Source organism: Nyctereutes procyonoides, unplaced genomic scaffold (genome assembly GCF_905146905.1).
Source record: "Nyctereutes procyonoides isolate TBG_1078 unplaced genomic scaffold, NYPRO_anot_genome, whole genome shotgun sequence".
NCBI lineage: Eukaryota > Metazoa > Chordata > Mammalia > Carnivora > Canidae > Nyctereutes > Nyctereutes procyonoides.
Genome location: NW_026575125.1, coordinates 42,750,011 through 42,768,073, shown reverse-complemented (window position 1 = coordinate 42,768,073; position 18,063 = coordinate 42,750,011). Strand labels below are relative to the sequence as shown.

The window sequence follows — 18,063 nt, the reverse complement described above, 5'->3', positions numbered from 1 at the left end:
ATTTCACAAGTTTTGATACCTATATAATCATTCAGGTATAAATAATTTTTAATTCACATTATGATTTGCCTTTAATCCATGAGTTACACAAAAGCATTTTTTAAAGATTTTTATTTATTTATTCATGAGAGAGACAGAGAGAGAGAGGCAGAGACACAGGCAGAGGGAGAAGCAGGCACCATGCAGGGACCCTGATGCAGGACTTGATCCCGGGACTCCAGGATCACGGCCCGGGCCGAAGGCAGGCGCCAAACCACTGAGCCACTCAGGGATCCCCAAAAGCATTTTTTTAAACATTCCAAAAAACTTTATAAAAGCTTTTGCTCTTATGGTTGCTTTTTATTCCTAATTTAATTTCATTTTAATCAGGGAATGTAGTCTGAATGAAACTAAATGCTGTGGTATGTATTGAGGCTTGCTTTATAGCCTAGAATGTGGTCAGTATTCCAACTATGCTTTAAAAAAATGTATGTATACATAAACTACATCTTCTTTATCCATTCATCTTTCGATAGACACCGAGGCTCCTTCCACAGTTTAGCTATTGTGGACATTGCTGCTATAAACATCGGGGTGCAGGTGTCCCAGCGTTTCGTTGCATCTGTATCTTTGGGGTAAATCCCCAGGAGTGCAATTGCTGGGTCATAGGGCAGATCTATTTTTATGTATACAATGGAATATTACTCAGCCATTAGAAATGACAAATACCCACCATTTGCTTCGACGTGGATGGAACTGGAGGGTATTATGCTGAGTGAAATAAGTCAATCGGAGAAGGACAAACATTCTATGGTCTCATTCATTTGGGGAATATAAAAAATAGTGACAGGGAATAAAGGGGAAAGGAGAAAAAATGAGTGGGAAATATCAGAAAGGGAGACAGAACATGAGAGACTCCTAACTCTGGGAAACAAACTAGGGGTGGTAGAAAGGGAGGTGGGCGGGGGGTGGGGGTGACTGGGTGACGGGCACTGAGGGGGGCACTTGACGGGATGAGCACTGGGTGTTATTCTATATGTTGGCAAATTGAACACCAATAAAAAATAAATTTATAAAAAAAGTGTATGTATTATTACTGAGGTGCAAGGAAATATGTATGTGTTTGTGTACAATACCATTGACTCTATTCCCTATGCTGTACCTTTTTTTCCATGAATTATTCATCCTATAACTGGAAGCCTGTCTCTCCAGCTCCCTTTCAACCATTTTGCCCATCCTGCACCCTCCTCTCCTCTGACAACCATCAGTTTGTTCTCTGTGTTTATAGGTCTGATTCTGTTTGTTTATTCATTTCTTTTGTTTTTTAGATTCCAGATATAAGGTGAGATAATATGGTATTTGTCTTTCTCCGCCTGCCTTATTTCACTTAGCAAAGTACCCTTTAGCTCCATCCATATTATTGCAAATGGCAAGATCTCATCCTTTTTAAGGCTGTATAATATTGTATTCCACATACACACACACACATGCATACATACACACACATACACACCTCTTTTTCCATTCATCTATCAATGGATACTTGGGCTGCTTCCATGTTTGGGCTATTATAAACAGTTCCACAATGAATATACTAAAAAGCTTCTGTACAGAGAAGGAAACTATCAATAAAACACAAAAGCAATCTACTGAATGGGAAAAGATATTTGCAAAGGATAGAGCTGGTAAGGGGTTTATATCTAAAATATATAAAGAATTTATACAACTCAACACCAAAAAAAACCCAAATAATCTGATTTAAAAATGGGCAGAGGACCACCTGCCAGGATGCATATCTGCCACTTCTGCAGCTCCACTGGATGGTGGGGGGATGCTCAGAGAGGAGTAGGCGTTGCTGGCGAGGATGGTGCTGGAGAGTGCGGCCCACACCATGAAAGAGCTGCTCCCTGCATAGCTAAAGCAGATCCCCAGGGACACCTGGGTGGTTCAGCTGGTTAAGCATCCAACACTTGATTTTGACTCAGGTTATGATCTCATGGGTCCTGGGATGGAGCCTTTGGGCTCCACACTCAGCAGAAAGTCTGCTTCTCTCCTTCTACCCTTCTTCTCTCTCTCTCTCTCTCTCTCTCTCTCTCTCTCTCTCTCTCTCCCAAATAAATATATAAATCTTTTTAAAAATCTTTAAAGTCTTCCCATCCCAAGAGCATTACCGGGTTGACCCAGCTTACAGTTTCAGAATGGCTTCAATTATTGCCTTTCCTTGGTGTACTTGCAGTACTTGGCTACCTTGCAATTTGTCCATTCCTCCCAAACCAAAAACAACAGAAGGATAGCTTGATTAATCTTAAAATACAAAAGGAAAATCCCAAGGTGGTGAATGAAATAAACATGAAGATTTGTGTCTTACTAACGCAGCTTATTGTAAGTATTGGTGTTCAAAGACTTTCCTGCCTGTGATGGTTCATATAACAAACACAATGAATTGACAGGAGATAATGTGGATCTACTAATACTGAAGAAGAAAGAAGTATAATAGTAATCAATTAAGATTGAATTCGGTTGTGTGCTGTAAAATCTTATAACAATATGTTTTCATTCTTTGTGTATAGAAGATCTTTCAAATGGTGGTCTTTTTTTAAAAAAGATTCTTTTTATTGGACACAGAGAGAAAGTACAAGCAGAGGAAGCTGCAGGCAGAGGGAGAGGGAGAAGCAGGAACCCCTCTGAGCAGCGAGCCCAGTGTGGGGCTCCATCCCAGGACCCAGGGACCATGACCTGAGCTGAAGGAAGATGCTTTCCAGAGTGGCTGCACCAGTTCACATTCCCACCAACAGTGTAAGAGGGTTCCCTTTTCTCCGCATCCTCTCCAACATTTGTTGTTTCCTGCCTTGTTAATTTTCCCCATTCTCACTGGTGTGAGGTGGTATCTCATTGTGGTTTTGATTTGTATTTCCCTGATGGCAAGTGATGCAGAGCATTTTCTCATGTGCATGTTGGCCATGTCTATGTCTTCCTCTGTGAGATTTCTCTTCATGTCTTTTGCCCATTTCATGATTGGATTGTTTGTTTCTTTGGTGTTGAGTTTAATAAGTTCTTTATAGATTTTGGAAACTAGCCCTTTATCTGATATGTTATTTGCAAATATCTTCTCCCATTCTGTAGGTTGTCTTTGAGTTTTGTTGACTGTATCCTTTGCTGTGCAAAAGCTTCTTATCTTGATGAAGTCCCAATAGTTCATTTTTGCTTTTGTTTCTTTTGTTTTCGTGGATGTATCTTGCAAGAAGTTACTGTGGCCAAGTTCAAAAAGGGTGTTGCCTGTGTTCTCCTCTAGGATTTTGATGGAGTCTTGTCTCACATTTAAATCTTTCATCCATTTTGAGTTTATCTTTGTGTATGGTGCAAGAGAGTGGTCTAGTTTCATTCTTCTGCATGTGGATGACCAATTTTCCCAGCACCATTTATTGAAGAGACTGTCTTTCTTCCAGTGGATCGTCTTTCCTCCTTTGTCGAATATTAGTTGACCATAAAGTTCAGGGTCCATTTCTGGATTCTCTATTCTGTTCCATTGGTCTATGTGTCTGTTTTTGTGCCAGTACCACACTGTCTTGTGTGGAGGTTCCTCAAAGAATTAAAAATAGACCTGCCCTACGACCCAGCAATTGCACTGTTAGGGATTTACCCCGAAGATTCAGATGCAATGAAACGCCGGGGCACCTGCACCCCGATGTTTCTAGCAGCCATGTCCACAATAGCCAAACTGTGGAAGGAGCCTCGGTGCCCATCGAAAGATGAATGGATAAAGAAGATGTGGTTTATGTATACAATGGAATATTACTCAGCCATTAGAAACAACAAATACCCACCATTTGCTTCAACGTGGATGGAACTGGAGGGTATTATGCTGAGTGAAGTAAGTCAATCGGAGAAGGACAAACAGTGTATGTTCTCACTTATTTGGGGAATATGAATAATAGTGAAGGGGAATATAAGGGAAGGGAGAATAAATGTGTGGGAGATATCAGAAAGGGACACAGAACATAAAGACTTCTAACTCTGGGAAATGAACTAGGGGTGGTGGAAGGGGAGGAGGGCGGGGGGTGGGGGTGAATGGGTGACGGGCACGGAGGGGGACACTTGACGGGATGAGCACTGGGTGTTATTCTGTATGTTGGTAAATTGAACACCAATAAAAATTAATTTATAAAAAAAAAAAATAAAAAAATAAAAAAAAAATAAAAAAAGGAACTGATGTAAAAAAAAAAAAAAAGGAAACGACAAATACCCACCATTTGCTTCAACGTGGATGGAACTGGAGGGTATTATGCTGAGTGAAGTAAGTCAATCGGAGAAGGACAAACAGTGTATGTTCTCATTCATTTGGGGAATATAAATAATAGTGAAAGGGAATATAAGGGAAGGGAGAAGAAATGTGTGGGAAATATCAGAAAGGGAGACAGAACATAAAGACTCCTAACTCTGGGAAATGAACTAGGGGTGGTGGAGGGGGAGGAGGGTGGGGGGTGGGGGTGAATGGGTGACGGGCACTGAGGGGGACGCTTGACGAGATGAGCACTGGGTGTTATTCTGTATGTTGGTAAATTGAACATCAATAAAAATTAATTTATAAAAAAATAGGAAAAAAAAAAAAATGAAGGAAGATGCTTAACCAACCGAGCCACCCAGGCAACTTCAAATGGTGATCTTATTTATTGCTATTGTTTGAGTAACTGTTTCTTCCGATTTATTTTCTTGCTACAGCACTGTTTGTATTTGATACTTGGTATATTCAGTCATTTATATAAAAACTAAGTTGTACAACTACATCATTCTTACTTCAAAAACTTAATGTTTTTCCTAAATAAAACCAACACACTTGGCTTTAATTGAGAAAAATCTAAGTTTGGCAATGGGTCCAAAGCTATTCCTTTGAATATCAATATTTTCAATAGACTCTACACTTAATTTTTTTTCTCCCTACACTAGTAAGTATGTATGTAGTAAGTATGTTATTTTTCAGTCCTCTTCTGGTTTTGACCATTTGAAGTGATTTTTCCTCTCTGGCCTCCATCCTTTTCAGATCAGTAAGAAAAATATTGCTCTCAAGAGTGACTTGAGTTTGCAAAAAGATAAACACTTTGCTTTATAAAGATTGTGTCTAATAAATGTGAATATCCCAATTTCAGCAAAGACATGAAATGGATATAAGAAGTTCCAAAAAGGAACAGTTATTTACATTATAAAAGATTTATTTACTTTACAAAAGACTTGTTGTGTCTGTTTACATGTGTGTTTTGTGTATGTGTCTTGAACTCTTTGACTAAATGACAGGATGGAATGGGATGGCAAGAATACACTAAACTCATGAGCTGCCGCAACTTGAAGGTCAATTAGTGTAAGCCAATACAACTTAAAATACAAAAATTTTGCAAAATAAACTTACTGAAGAATCTTTTAAAAAATAAAAATCAAATAAATAAAAAATTATAAATGGGCAGAGGACCTGAATAAACATTTTTTTCCAAAGAGGGCATACAGATGGCCAACAGACACATGAAAAGATGCCCAACATGATTAATCATCATGGAAATGCAAATCAAAATCACAAAATATCACCTTATGCCCGTCAGAATGGCTAGAATCAAAACCACAAGAAACAGGAGATCCCCGGGTGGCTCAGCAGTTTAGTGCCTGCCTTTGGCCCAGGGTGTGATCCTGGAGTCTCGGGATGGAGTCTCACGTTGGGCTCCCAGCATGGAGCCTGCTTCTCCCTCTGCCTGTGTCTCTGCCTCTCTCATTCTCTATCATAAATAAATACATACATACATAAATACATCTTTTAAAAAACCCACAAGAAACAAGTGTTGGTGAGGCTGTAGAGAAAAAGGAACCCTTGTGCACTGTTGCTGGGAATGCAAGTTGGTGCAGCCACTGTGAAAATAGTATGGAGGTTCCTTGGAAACTTAAAAATAGGACATGATCCAGTAATTCCATTATTGGGTATCTACCTAAAGAAAATGAAAACATTAATTCAAAAAGAAATATGTACCCCCTCCTCTTTTTCTCCCCCTACTTTTTAGCAAGAGAGTTCTGCTCGGTGCCAAGGCAGCCTTCTGTACAGTTCTCCAGGATTGTTGGGACAGGGGCATGTTTCATTCTGGTTGGCCCCTTAGGCAGCTAATGTAGCCCATTGGTGTCTCAGCTCAATGTGGAGAGGTTCTCCTATTAATCTCCTACCTTGGGCTGGCCCTAAGCCTTAACTTCTCTCTCTCTAGCCCTGTGTGGCCACTGACTGAATCAAAGCTCAGGTGGGCAATGGAGGCAAAAGCCCTGAGAGCAAATTGGCTTTGGGCCGCCAATGTTCTGCTTACCTGTCTGGTTACAAGCTTTCATCCCAATTTGACCTGGAAGTTTTCCTCTGTCCTCTCAGTTCTTCAGTGCTTTTAAATAAGTTTTGGAAGTTTTTTTTTATACAGCATACTTCATTACTTCAACAGGGAAGCTGAATCAAAGAATCCAGTCTGCCATTGCCAGAAACTAGAAGCCCATATCCTTAAATGTTTAAACATTTATACTTGACTTAACAAGGTCCAGATTCAGGCACTATCCCTACCCTTCTCCCAAACAATACAAAAGCTTTAGAATGCTTTAAATATTAATAGTTCCCTGCTGTCTTAGATGTTTTTGGTGCCAGCTTGTTTTTATACTTCCATATCATTCAACACTATTATTGTTCTAAATACTTAATGCTTAGATTTCCCCACATTTACCAATTTTTGTTCACTGTTCCTTGCCTTCTATTCACCCCTTCCTCCTGATTTCAATTTCCTTCTTCCAGGAGAGTATCTTTCAGTAGTTATTTTAGTGACAGTCTATTATTGTTAAGCTTTCTTAGGTTTGTTTTTTTCTGAAAATCTCCTTATTTCCCTCTCAAAAAAAAAAAAAAGACTAGTAGTTCTCATCAGTATTTCTTGGGGAGACTAATTCTACTCTTCACGGCAATTAGTACTTCTCCTTCATGGTGTGCCATTTCTTTTGCAAGTACAATATTCCTATAGTTTGTTTCTGAACCCATATTCAGCATATATTGTCTTTTTCTGTGAGGTTCCGTGTGCCCTGGATTGTAAAAATGTACAATATTTGCACTTGCTGGGGTTCTAGAGGTTTGAATCGTTCTGCTCCCGTTTTTATTTTAATTTCCCAGCATCTGGTTTCCATAACACGCAACAGGGTAAATTTAGACCCTTGTTTCCACATATAACACAAGCCTGGAGTTTTCATTTCTTGTGGCTCCAGAGAGAGAGCCTAAGACTTTTCACTACTCACTTTCCAAATCCATTGTAACTAACAGAAGAAGCCACTAAAGGCTTTATCCAGAGGTCTCATTCACAGTTTCTCTGCCTCTGGTAGACTTGAGGCTGTGTTGCCAGTGCCCACGTGGGCATTAGATTCCCACCTTTATGCCCCTAGCCCCTAGGACCTGATATCTACGAGCAACACCACAATGGGTGATTATGGTATCCATTTACAATTACTGGCCTGGCTTTAATTTTTCTTTTTGCTTCTCTGGAGATTTCACTTTTTTAAAGGCCAGCTAAAAATTAAAATTTTTGTTATAGTTCATCTAGTGTTAATATGTGTTTGTAGTTGGGGAGTGCTACTCATGTCATCTTAGTATGCTTTATTGCCAGGAAAAAAAACCCACATTCTTTATACATATGACTTTGCACCTTGTTTATAATTAAGCATTTTCCCTTATCACTTTCGTCCTCATAAATATACTCTAAGTTCTAAGGAAATTAAGTGCCCCCAGGACCATCTAGACTAAGGGCACATGGGAGGTCAGGTTCGGTAGCATGTTGTATTATTTTCCAGATATACCACCCATGTAGTTTAAATACAACATTACCCTAGGCTTTACAGTTCCTTAGCACTGTGATTTTCAACTTTCAAAAATTTTAGTAGCAGGGGCACCTGGGTTACTCAGTGGTTGAGCATCTGCCTTCGGCTCAGGTCGTGATCCAGGGTCCTGGGATCGAATCCCGCATTGGGCTCTCCACAGGGAGCCTGCTTTTCCCTTTGCCAGTGTTTCTGCCTTTCTCTGTGTGTCTCTCATGAATAAATAAAGAAAATCTTTTTTAAAAAATTTAGAACTTTTTCTTCAAGTATTACTTGGAACCCCAAGATATAAAATAAATATGAGGGAAACTTCTCTGGTTCAAGTGGGGTTAAGAGTTCCTGATCTACCAATTTACCCTCCCTCTGGCTCCTCCCTGGAACATCTTCATAGACTCTTTGGGCTCTAAGTACCACAGTATGAAATCGAACTGAATAGATCGCTGGTTCTCAAAAGTGTGATCCCAGAACCAGAAGCATCACCGGGGAATGTGTTAGAAATGCAAATCCTCAAACCCCCATCCCAGATCTACTGAAATCAGAAATCCTGGGGGGCAGGATCCAGCAATCTGTATACTAACAAGCCCTCTAGGTGACTCTGCTGCACGTGAAAGTTTGAGGATTTACCAGAAGAGAGTATCCCATTCAGAAGCTATTGGAATGGGGTTGGGGGTCCAAGATTATTTAGACAGAATAGGGCTCAAAATCAACATTTCTGGAATACTTAAATTATCCCAGGATTTTCTGGAAGGCTGTTTTCCATCCACCATCTTTTTATACTTGAGATTAGACACTGTCAAGGTCCAACTTCACAATGGCCTGGGTCCTTTTGAATTGATTCAATATGTCAGAAATCCCTGGGAATAGTATGGATTCTTATTTTGGGCTCATATAACATGCCTCAAAATTTTTCTTGACCAAAAGACTTCAGATCTGATACTCCTAAAATGTTGAGCAAAAGAAGCCAGACACGAAAATATACACACTGAACAATTCCATTTATAGAAGGAGTTAAAAAAAAGGCAACACTAATCTATAGTGAAAGAAGTCAGGATAGGGATCACTCTTTGGGGTCATTGATTGGAAGGAAGCAGAAGTGGGCCCTGACTTAGGGGCAATGTCCTGTTTCTTGATCTGGATGTCGTTTGCAGGGATCTGTTCATTTCCTAGAAATGCATGAAGTTGTACCCTTGCGATATGTGCATTTTCCTATATATTTGGTACACTTTTGATACAAGAGTTTAAACATGGTTTCTGGTCACCTGCAGGGAAAGGTCAGTGTGTAATGACAGATGGCTGTGGGTGCTGAGCTTCATGGTCTCAGAGGACCTGGGCCTTCACTTCTGGGTGTGAGTGTACATTTGGCGCAAACACAGGTTCCTGGCATCAGGTCTACTGCGTTATGACAACATGAGTTGTATGGGGGCCACTCTGTTCTCTTGATTGGAAAAGACCTCTTGGTTGATGGCATCCCTGATCAGCATTCCCTGTGGATAGGGAAGAAGTGAGGCAGTTACATATGTGAATAGGGGGGTGGAGTAAGTTTCAGCATTTGGCTACTCCAGGAAATGGGAAGTGGTTGGATCCTGAATTTTCAACCAGGTTAGGCCAAAAAACCATGGGAAGCATGTATAATGGGTAAAAGGGAAGTATCCCTGTTGTTTGGCCCCTCGGTATGAGCTCTATAGGTATGGATAAGACCCCAGTTGTGAGCACTCATATGTTTTGCCTGTGCCCTTCTGGGTCCAGATCATAAATCCACATGTGAAATGACTTCCCCCTGGCCTTCCCAGCTTGTAGATGGAGTCTGAGTTAAAAATTAGCTTAAGTTTCGCCAGCTCTTGCCCACATTTGCTCACACAGGAATTCCATCTGTCATGTAAAACAGCCCAGTTGGGTCTGAAAGTCACCGGTAGGTCACACACCAATCTGGTTTTGACCTCTCCCATGTTTTTCCTTACTTACTCTGGGCCCCTGTCTTTGTGTCCTCTGTCCCCAAAGCTGTTTAAGAACTTACCCCTTCCCACCTCCCCTCCCCACTGCCACTGTGGTACACCACAGGAATGTTGACAAAGGTGTCAAGGATGTTGTCCCCCTGAAGGCCCCAACCTTGGAGGTGTCTGCCCAAGGGGCCAGACATGTCTAAATCTCCATTTGAGCTCAAGGTAACACATACCTGCTGAATACATGGTGCCCTGGGTCCCACGGTGGTGTGATCTGAAAGCAGGCCCTGGCTGCTGCTGTTACACTCCATGGCTCAATTTGGGGGTTGGTGACAGGTAGGGGCATAGGGCTGGGCTGGAATGGCTCCCCTGTTGCTGAGGGACAAGGTGTTTTCCAGAGGAGGTGCAGGCTTCATTCAGGAAGTGCCAGGCACAGCTGCTCCCTCTGGTGGTCTGTGCCTTCCACCAGTGGAGACAGGGAGGTCAGCTTCAGGAGTCTCGCGCCATTCATATCTCTTAGAACTATTCCTGAGTGCAGGGTATTTAAAAGATAGTTTCTGTATCAGACAAACCCAAAATGAGGAACATTCAATTAAAAATGCTAAGGCCATACAAGACAAAGTAAGTTTGTGGAAATGCTCCAGATTAAAGGAGGCAAAGGAGACATGACAATTAACAGCAGTACCTCACCCTAGACCAGATCCGATGATGAGGAGGGAAATACCGTAAAGGACCTCATTTGGCCAACAGACAAAACTCAAGTACAGATGGTAGATTAGGTAACAGTATTTTGTCAGTCTTAAATTTACTGAAGCTCTTAACTATACTGTCATGTGGAGAACATGCCCGCTCTTAGGCACCGCGTGCTGAGGTATGTTAGTCATGAACGGCCATGATGCATGTAATTTACCATCATATGGTCCTGATACACACACATACACTGACTTATGAGAGTGTGCATGCATATGAGCAATCAAGTACATGGGGTAAAATGTTAGCAATAGGTGAATCTGGTAAAGGGTATACAGATGTTCTCTATACTATTTTTATTTTTGCGACTTTCCTCTAGGTTTAAAATATATCCGAATTTAAAAACCTTAAAAACGTAAAAGATCATTTCTGCAAGCAGAGTCTGGTGGCACATGCCTTACTGAACTCTTCCTGTGGCAGAGATGAGGAACGAGGACATGGCTGTCTTCCCAGGCAGGGCTACCAGACACATCCCAATGCAGATACCCTGCATTAAGTTGCCAAGTGACATCTGAGGCCACTCACGGCTTGATCTCCCTCATCCTACGAGATACCAAAAACAACACTTTTTACGTATTCTCCCAAGGATTATGGGCCCCCCAGTGTTGGCAAAATTTGGTTATGAAAGGTAAGTGGTACTGGTTCATTGATTCATCCAGTAAATGTTTTGACCCTCTACCTGCTATGTGCCAGGAACTGTGCTAGGGGCCAAGTATGCAGCCCAGAGTACAAGAGGAGACACAACCACCATCAAGAAAATCTATGATCTGGTTGGGGATGCACCGACAACCACATAAATAAATGTGTATTTTCAAATGAGTGGACCAGAAAGTAGACTTGGGAAGCCCTGAGGGTGAGGATGGGGGACCAGCCCAGTCTTTTACTAGAGCCAGTGGATCCAAGCTCCTGGGTCTGATACATAGTTTCCCCCAAAGATTTTCTAGGTTATAGGACCTCTAGGTCCTTTGTACCTGATGCTGAGAAGGAAATCACCAGGGCTTACTCCCTCCTGGGCACACCCCATCTGTTCTGGCTTAGCTCTCTGCAGGCTGCTCCAACCTCCGTGAGAATCAGGGAAGAGGCCAATGTGCCACCCTATCGATATCCCAGGGCCGGTGGACCAGCGAGCTTTGGAAAATAGTTCTTCTACTGATCTATGCCCATAGATGAATGTTACAGCTACGCACATAATGTTTGTGGAAGGCAAAGACCAGCAAACACTCTCACGTGGCAGCCTGGCAGCCTTACTGACCCTGAGAGTCCCATTGCTAGGATGCTGAGTCACAAAAACAACACAATGGTCTTCCAAATGGACAGAATGACTCTGGGGAACAGTTGTGGTTCTCCCTCAATCCCCGGTGTGGCACTGGTTGTAAGGCCCTTACCCAGGGACAAAAGTGGAGTCCATTGCTTTGGGGTTCCAAGTAGACAATGTTGGGGAGGGAGTTACATGTGTGTGTGTCCACTCTGTCCATGGATCTCAGATAGGACTGACCCTTACCTTTGATGTACTCTGGTCCTGACCCAAAGAAGTTTCAGATACAACAAACGTTTACTGAGCCCCTACAAAGTTCCAAGCCTTTTACTTTATACTTTGACACATTTTATATCATTTAATCTTTAACAATAACCCTTTAAGGTAGGAATTATCTGCATTATACAGATGAGAAAACAATCGCAAAGAGGTTCATTGATTTGCTCAAGTATATCATACAGCTTTTTTTTTTAAAACACTCACACACTATACTTTTAGTTGAGGCCTGTCTGTGTTGGTTGCTTATCTTACAGTATTTTTTTTGTCTTCTCTACTTTTGGAGCAACTGCTCCCCTTATGCAAGCCCCCTTCTTTCATCTTTCACTAGCCCCATGGGCTCTTTTTTTTTTATTAATACTGCATTTAATAGCACAAAAAATCACGAATACAAAGAAACTGGCAAAGGTGTTTGTCAATGAGATATCCTTGCCTCCTCCACTTTTCTGCTTTCATACCCATACAGGTAATGGGCTACATTTGTATAGACTTTTCTTTCCCCCTCCAAACATATAACTGTTATGTGATTGGTCAGTTGAAGCTGAAACACCCATGGAGAAAGATGTTTTATGGTTACAAGGGCACACACCCCCCCACACACACCACCCCCCTCCCGCCCCACACTTTCCCACACAATCTTTTGGAGGAATATAGGATATGTACCAGTGTCAGGATTTCCCTGCTCCTGCCTTCTCCGCCTAGAGCATTCCTGCCATTGAATTCTCCTTTAAGTGACCATTTAGACTAGAGCCTCTTCTCCCGCCCCGTCTATTTCTCTTCCAACCGTGACCTTTGAGACACTGGGTACTGTTCAATTCTTACTCTGTCAGGCCCATGGGCCATGCAAGTAGGTCCTTTAAATCTCGATGCCAGTTGTAGTACAGGTGTCGCCATCTTCCATTGCAGGTGGGTCTGTGTATCACTTCAGTAGGCTTGTGTATTCATTTCTTTCACTTTTTCTGACTCGTGCTCCAGGACCTGTTTGTGATAGAACAGTAAATACCCTTCACTGTCCAGCACGTCCTTAATACTGGCCTTGGTGATGACGGCATCATCACACTTGAACCACTGGTCCTTGTGGTGTCGGATGAAGCTGGTGTAATGGCCGCTCTCCAAGGTTCCTTGGTGATTAACCACAGCAAACAAGGAATACTTATTCTCGTCGTTTCCACTATTGGTTGGCAGCTGCAACTGTCCATTCATCCTACTCTCTTTACTTGAGGCCATAAATGGGGTCATATCCAGCTCCAGAGGAAAGGATATGTATGTAGTGATCTTGCGCCTCTGTTTGGCAGAGTGTTCAAACCGTTTGAAATGAAAACAGGCAACAACAGGTAATTTATTCATTGTGAGTTGCTTGGTAGACTCCTGGTAGCTTTGGCAACTACCGCACTTGATTTTGGCACTGCTTCCCAAGTGCTCTGGCCTCGTAAACCTTCGCAAGCAGTCTGTGAGGGTGGTGATTCCTGGGATGTGGCTCTCCCCATTCACACTGCTCTCCCTCCCTGGGCTCATGGGCCAGAAGGAGGTGCACGAGCCAGGCAAGTCCAAACTGATGTCCCAGCATGGGTCTATGGTGGTGGAGACACCATGGCAGGCTTGACAGGTGACATCGGACTGCAGGCCACCTGTGAAGATTTGGTCTATGATGCAGTTACAGTGGTTGGGATTGTTGGCAGCTTTCCCAGCATCATCGCCTTTGCAGTGCCTGTGCAGGACGTCTAAGGCTGCAATGAGGAACTCGTGGGCATCCTGCTGCCTGTACCCTGCTAAGTGGCGTGCATGTATCCATACCAGGTGCAGCAACTTATAAGGAACGTGAGGAGACGGGTTTCCAGAGTACAACTCCCGAAAGAGTGAAGACATCTCGCAGACCAGACACAGCTCAGGACTCGGCATCTCACACCTGTGCCTGTCAGAGAGGAAGAAATCTCTCAGTATGGGAGTATGGGTAAGGGCCTGGACGATGCAGTTCATAAAGCACGTGTTGCCAAGATTGATCAGTCCTCTCAGACCGATGGTAAAGCTGGAGGTGATCCTTCTTCTCCTTGGATTGTACCCCAGCAGTTCTAACTCGGGTTTGGTCATCTCCCAGGTTGGATATTTCTCACCGAGTCCCATCACTGAACACTGCTGGTGAGAAACCTCGGTTGAGGTGGAGGCTTGTAATTTCAAAGCTTCTCCTTGCTCTTCTTTGGCAATTTGCTCAATGTCTTTGTCATATACATAATCCTTACACATAAAGCAGTATATACCTCCGTAATAAAGGTCTACGGCTAAGTTGTGTTGTTTTGTCTCGGCGTGCTCGTGAATGTGTTTCTCGGTGAAGCAGCCAAAGAAGACACAGGAAAGGCAAGAGTGAAGTCTGTTCAAATGGGTGCCACACACATGGCAGATGCACGACTTTGCCTTGCTTTTCCTGGTCTCTGGGGTTCCACACCACACGAAGCACTGGTAGATCACCCGCAGTTCCTGCCTCCAGTTCTCTCCCACCTTAAAGCTGTTCACGTGGGAACAGCCTGGTGGACCCACAGCGAAATCCACATCCAGGCACCCGACCCCAGGGCCGCGCCGGGGCCGGGGCCGGGGCGGGGGCCGTGGCCTAGGCTGCGGCGGGGTACGGAGTCGGGTCTGTGGCCGTGGCCGGGGTCTGCGGCGGGGGGCACGACTGCGCCGAGGAGAGGGATCGGGGGGCCGCGGGGGGTCGGAGGGAAGGGTGGGGGGAGGAACCTCGTCGCTGCTGCCGCCACCGCCGCTCCGCGCCGGGTTCTCATCCTCCAGCTCCTGCTTCGGCTCCCCCTTCGGCTCCTGCTCCGCCTCCGGTACCGGCTCGGGTTCGGGCTCCAGCTTGAGCTCAACCCGGCGGCCCGGACCCTCTGCTGTCTCCACCTTCCCGGCGGCGTCCACCTTCCCCGCCGCCTCCACCTTCCCCGCCGCCTCCACCTTCCCCTCCACCTTCGCCTCCGCCTCCACCTTCCTCTCCGCCTTCTCTGCCGTCTCCGCCGTCTCCGCCTCCTCTACCTCCTCCGCCTCCACTGGCGGCGGCTCCTCCCCCTGCTCGCGGGGCTCTGGCGGCCACTGGGCGTGGCGGCGCGGGGGCCACGCAGACCTGGGGTGTCCCCCGCCCGGCCTGAGGGAGCGCGGTGCCTGTGACAGCTGGACCCAAAAGGGACTTTCACTGAAGGAGGCGGCGGCGGAAGCAGGCGACGCCCCCGGGAATCCTCCCGCAGTAGCCCCCTAGCGGAGGCCGCTTCAGCAGCCAGGCCCCGTTTCCTTTTAATTCAGTATTTCCCAAACTTGCTTGTTCACGAGAATCACGTGGGGAGCGTGTTAAAATTACAGATTCCTCGGCTCCGCCCGCGGACCTCCTGAATCAGAATCTCGAAGGGAGGCGCTCCGGAACCTGTATCTTTAACTAGGGCCCGAGAGGATTCTTATGATCAGGCAAGTTTGGGAAACACAGCTCTAATTCATTGAGGCTGGCGGGAAGGGGGGCGGGGACCGCGCAGTCTCTTTAAGGCGCTTCCAGTTCTCAGCTCCAATCGCAGCTCTGACCCCCTTCATCGTCTCCTCCCCTCTACTCGTCCTTCCCTTCGTCCATGCAGCTTCCCCCAGCGCTGCGGGGCCACGGGCGGAGGAATAGCCAAGTCCAGAAGCGTCCCTGGGGTTTGTGTGATGTCCCCGCGGAGGCCAGGTCCTGAGGAGCAGTCAGAAACCGTGATAGGCCATCACCTCCACAGCTGAGCCCGCCCCCAGCCCCGTCCCAGGCTCCCCTCCCACCCCAGGTTCTGCCCTTTCCGACAAGGATGAAGCCCATGTCCATTCTGGACCTGGATCCCACAGCCCCCCCGGGGGGGCAGAGCTCCCAGGGCTGCTGCAGCTGAAGAGGCACGTCCCTTTGCCCATCTTATCGGTGCTCTGCACAATCTGTGCCTGCTCCTCACCTCCTCCTCTGGCTCCCAAGGCCGCGGGTGGGATGAGGATTTGGCAGTCCCAGCAGACGCTGAGCTGCCCGGGGGGGGGGGGGGGCAGCGGGAGGGACGAGGCACAACGTGGCCATGCCTACTGCTGGCACCTCCCCTACGGCTGAGAAAGGGGAGGACACTGCCCCAAGACCCTCAAGTCTGGCAGATCCCCGGTCGGCAGCAGGTGGGAGTGGGGAGTGGGGGGCGGGGAGTACCTTCAGTAGTGGCGCTGCCAGCAGGGGGAGGGGGCGGCCCGGGTCTGAGGGCCTCCGGGAGCTCCGCACCGAGAGTGCTGGCAGCGGAAAGTAGCCACAGGTGCCGGTCCCAGGGAGTCAGCACGGAGCTCAGAGGAGGTGGATAGCCAGAGTTCGAAGATCAAGGGGGAGTGTGTTCTAGGAAGAGTCCTGTGATGGCTGGCCTTGGCCCAGGGGACACTGCCTGACTTGTAGGGCTGTGCTGCCTGAGTATGTCCCCCGCAGAGTCCTCCTTGGTCAGCACAGGACATCGCCCCTCAGCCTGGCCCCTTCCTCCAGGGAGGAGGCGGTGCCTCGGCCTCCTGGGGGGTTAGCATAGGAGTTGGTTGTCAAGAATTAGGAGCCTTTGGGGCACTTAGGAGGCTCAGTTGTTGAGCATCTTTCTTCCTCTCAGGGCATCATAATCCTGGGGTCCTGGGATTGAGTCCCACATCGAGCTCCCCACAGGGAGCCTGCTTCTCCCTCTATGTCTCACCCTATGTCTCTGCCTCTCTCTGTGTGTCTCTCATGAATAAATAAAATCTTTTTTTAAAAAAGAATTAGGAGCCTTTAAGAAGAGTGAGATACTTGGTTCCCATACAACTGAGATCCCCAAGAGCTGTCCTGGTACCCTGCCTTCCTAAGCCAACTTCAATTCCTTGAAGCACCCCAGCGTCTTTTCAGTAAATGCCAGCCTGTTGTGGCCTGCAACTAGCACACCCACTGAAGGAATCCTGCTCCTGCTCCTGCTGCCAAAAATGACCCACGTCATGGAGCATAGGGAGGCTAGGGAGGGCACTCTCATCCCACCTCCACAAAGTGACAGACATCAAAAACACCTAAAGAGCTCTGTGTGCCTCAGACTGTCTGCCCTCCACCCCTGCAACCTGACTACCCTAGGGATCAACCTCCAGCAAGTTCTGGAAGGGGGAGGTGGGCTCTGCCATCATTCACTCAGCAAATGCACATTCTGCTCCAAGCCAGAGGCAGGTGTTGTACCAGGAGCTGTGCACAGCACAGAACCAAACAAACTTGCCCCCCCCCGCCCCGCCACAATCAGGGCTGGGTCCCCCAAAAAGGCAGATTAAGGAAGTGTCCAGGTCACCAGCAGAGAATAGGCACCCATAACAAAAGAATCAAGAAAAAAAATATGGGGACCAGGTTGACATTTGATTTTTTTTAAGTAGTCCTCACAAGAAAAGTAAGAATTTTGTTGTACTTCCTTATATTTCTTTCTTGACTGCATGTTGCTTTTGCTGTGAATCACTTGTGGGAGGGGGGTGGGGGAGGGTGTCAGCCTGCTTGCCTGTGTCCCTCCATTCTAGTCCTGGGCAAACATCACCATGTCTGCCTCACAAAAGAACTTACTGAAGGCTAGTGGAAGGGGCCGACTGAAGGAGCGACTCCTCCTCATTATAGTTGGGGCGCTTGGGGTTGAAACACAGTTCTGAATCACAAGGTGGCAAAAGAGTATATGATGCTTCCTCGGACATGTGTCTATAATAGTTTATAAAACTATTGGTTTATTTCAAAATGCACTCTAACAATATTTTTTAACCTTGTGCTCCACCCATTTTGGGGTTGACGTTTAAGATTTTGCATCAAAAATGTCAGCTGCAAAAAAATGTCAATCCCAACAAATATCAACATTCACAAATTAAATTGTTAGGTCACAATTTTACATGACACTAGTGGAACCTAAATACCTTAGTGATTTGAGAGCCACCATCATCCGTTTTAAAAATCCACACTCGAGGGATGCCTGGGTGGCTCAGCAGTTGGGCATCTGCCTTCGGCTCAAGGTGTGA

General features: G+C 45.7%; 1 protein-coding gene and 1 pseudogene across 1 annotated transcript; one reads left to right on the top strand and one right to left on the bottom strand.

The window, feature by feature from the left end:
• The first annotated feature begins 1,843 nt into the window (after positions 1 to 1,843).
• Positions 1,844 to 2,473, top strand: LOC129517908 (CDGSH iron-sulfur domain-containing protein 2-like; annotated as a pseudogene).
• A 6,381-nt stretch (positions 2,474 to 8,854) lies between these two features.
• On the bottom strand, positions 8,855 to 17,748 carry USP27X (ubiquitin specific peptidase 27 X-linked). The gene is made up of 6 exons (XM_055338020.1): positions 17,624 to 17,748; positions 16,238 to 16,365; positions 15,639 to 15,754; positions 12,721 to 15,294; positions 10,010 to 10,304; positions 8,855 to 9,320 (listed from the first exon to the last, which is right to left on the bottom strand). The coding sequence occupies exons 1-4, from the start codon at positions 17,746 to 17,748 to the stop codon at positions 12,982 to 12,984; spliced, it is 2,682 nt and encodes an 893-aa protein (XP_055193995.1). The 3' UTR covers positions 8,855 to 9,320; positions 10,010 to 10,304; positions 12,721 to 12,981.
• Positions 17,749 to 18,063: the final 315 nt, after the last annotated feature.

Bases quoted from the DNA above. Each gene is read 5' to 3' on its own strand.
- USP27X (XM_055338020.1), bottom strand. From the start codon at position 17,748: ATGTCCGAGGAAGCATCATATACTCTTTTGCCACCTTGTGATTCAGAA. The intron at 16,366-17,623 runs GTAAGTTCTTTT...ACCTCCTCTGAG, and splicing joins GCCCCTTCCACTAGCCTTCA to CTCCGTGCTGACTCCCTGGG. The intron at 15,295-15,638 runs GTAGAGGGGAGG...GGCCTCCGCTAG, and splicing joins ATGGACGAAGGGAAGGACGA to GGGGCTACTGCGGGAGGATT.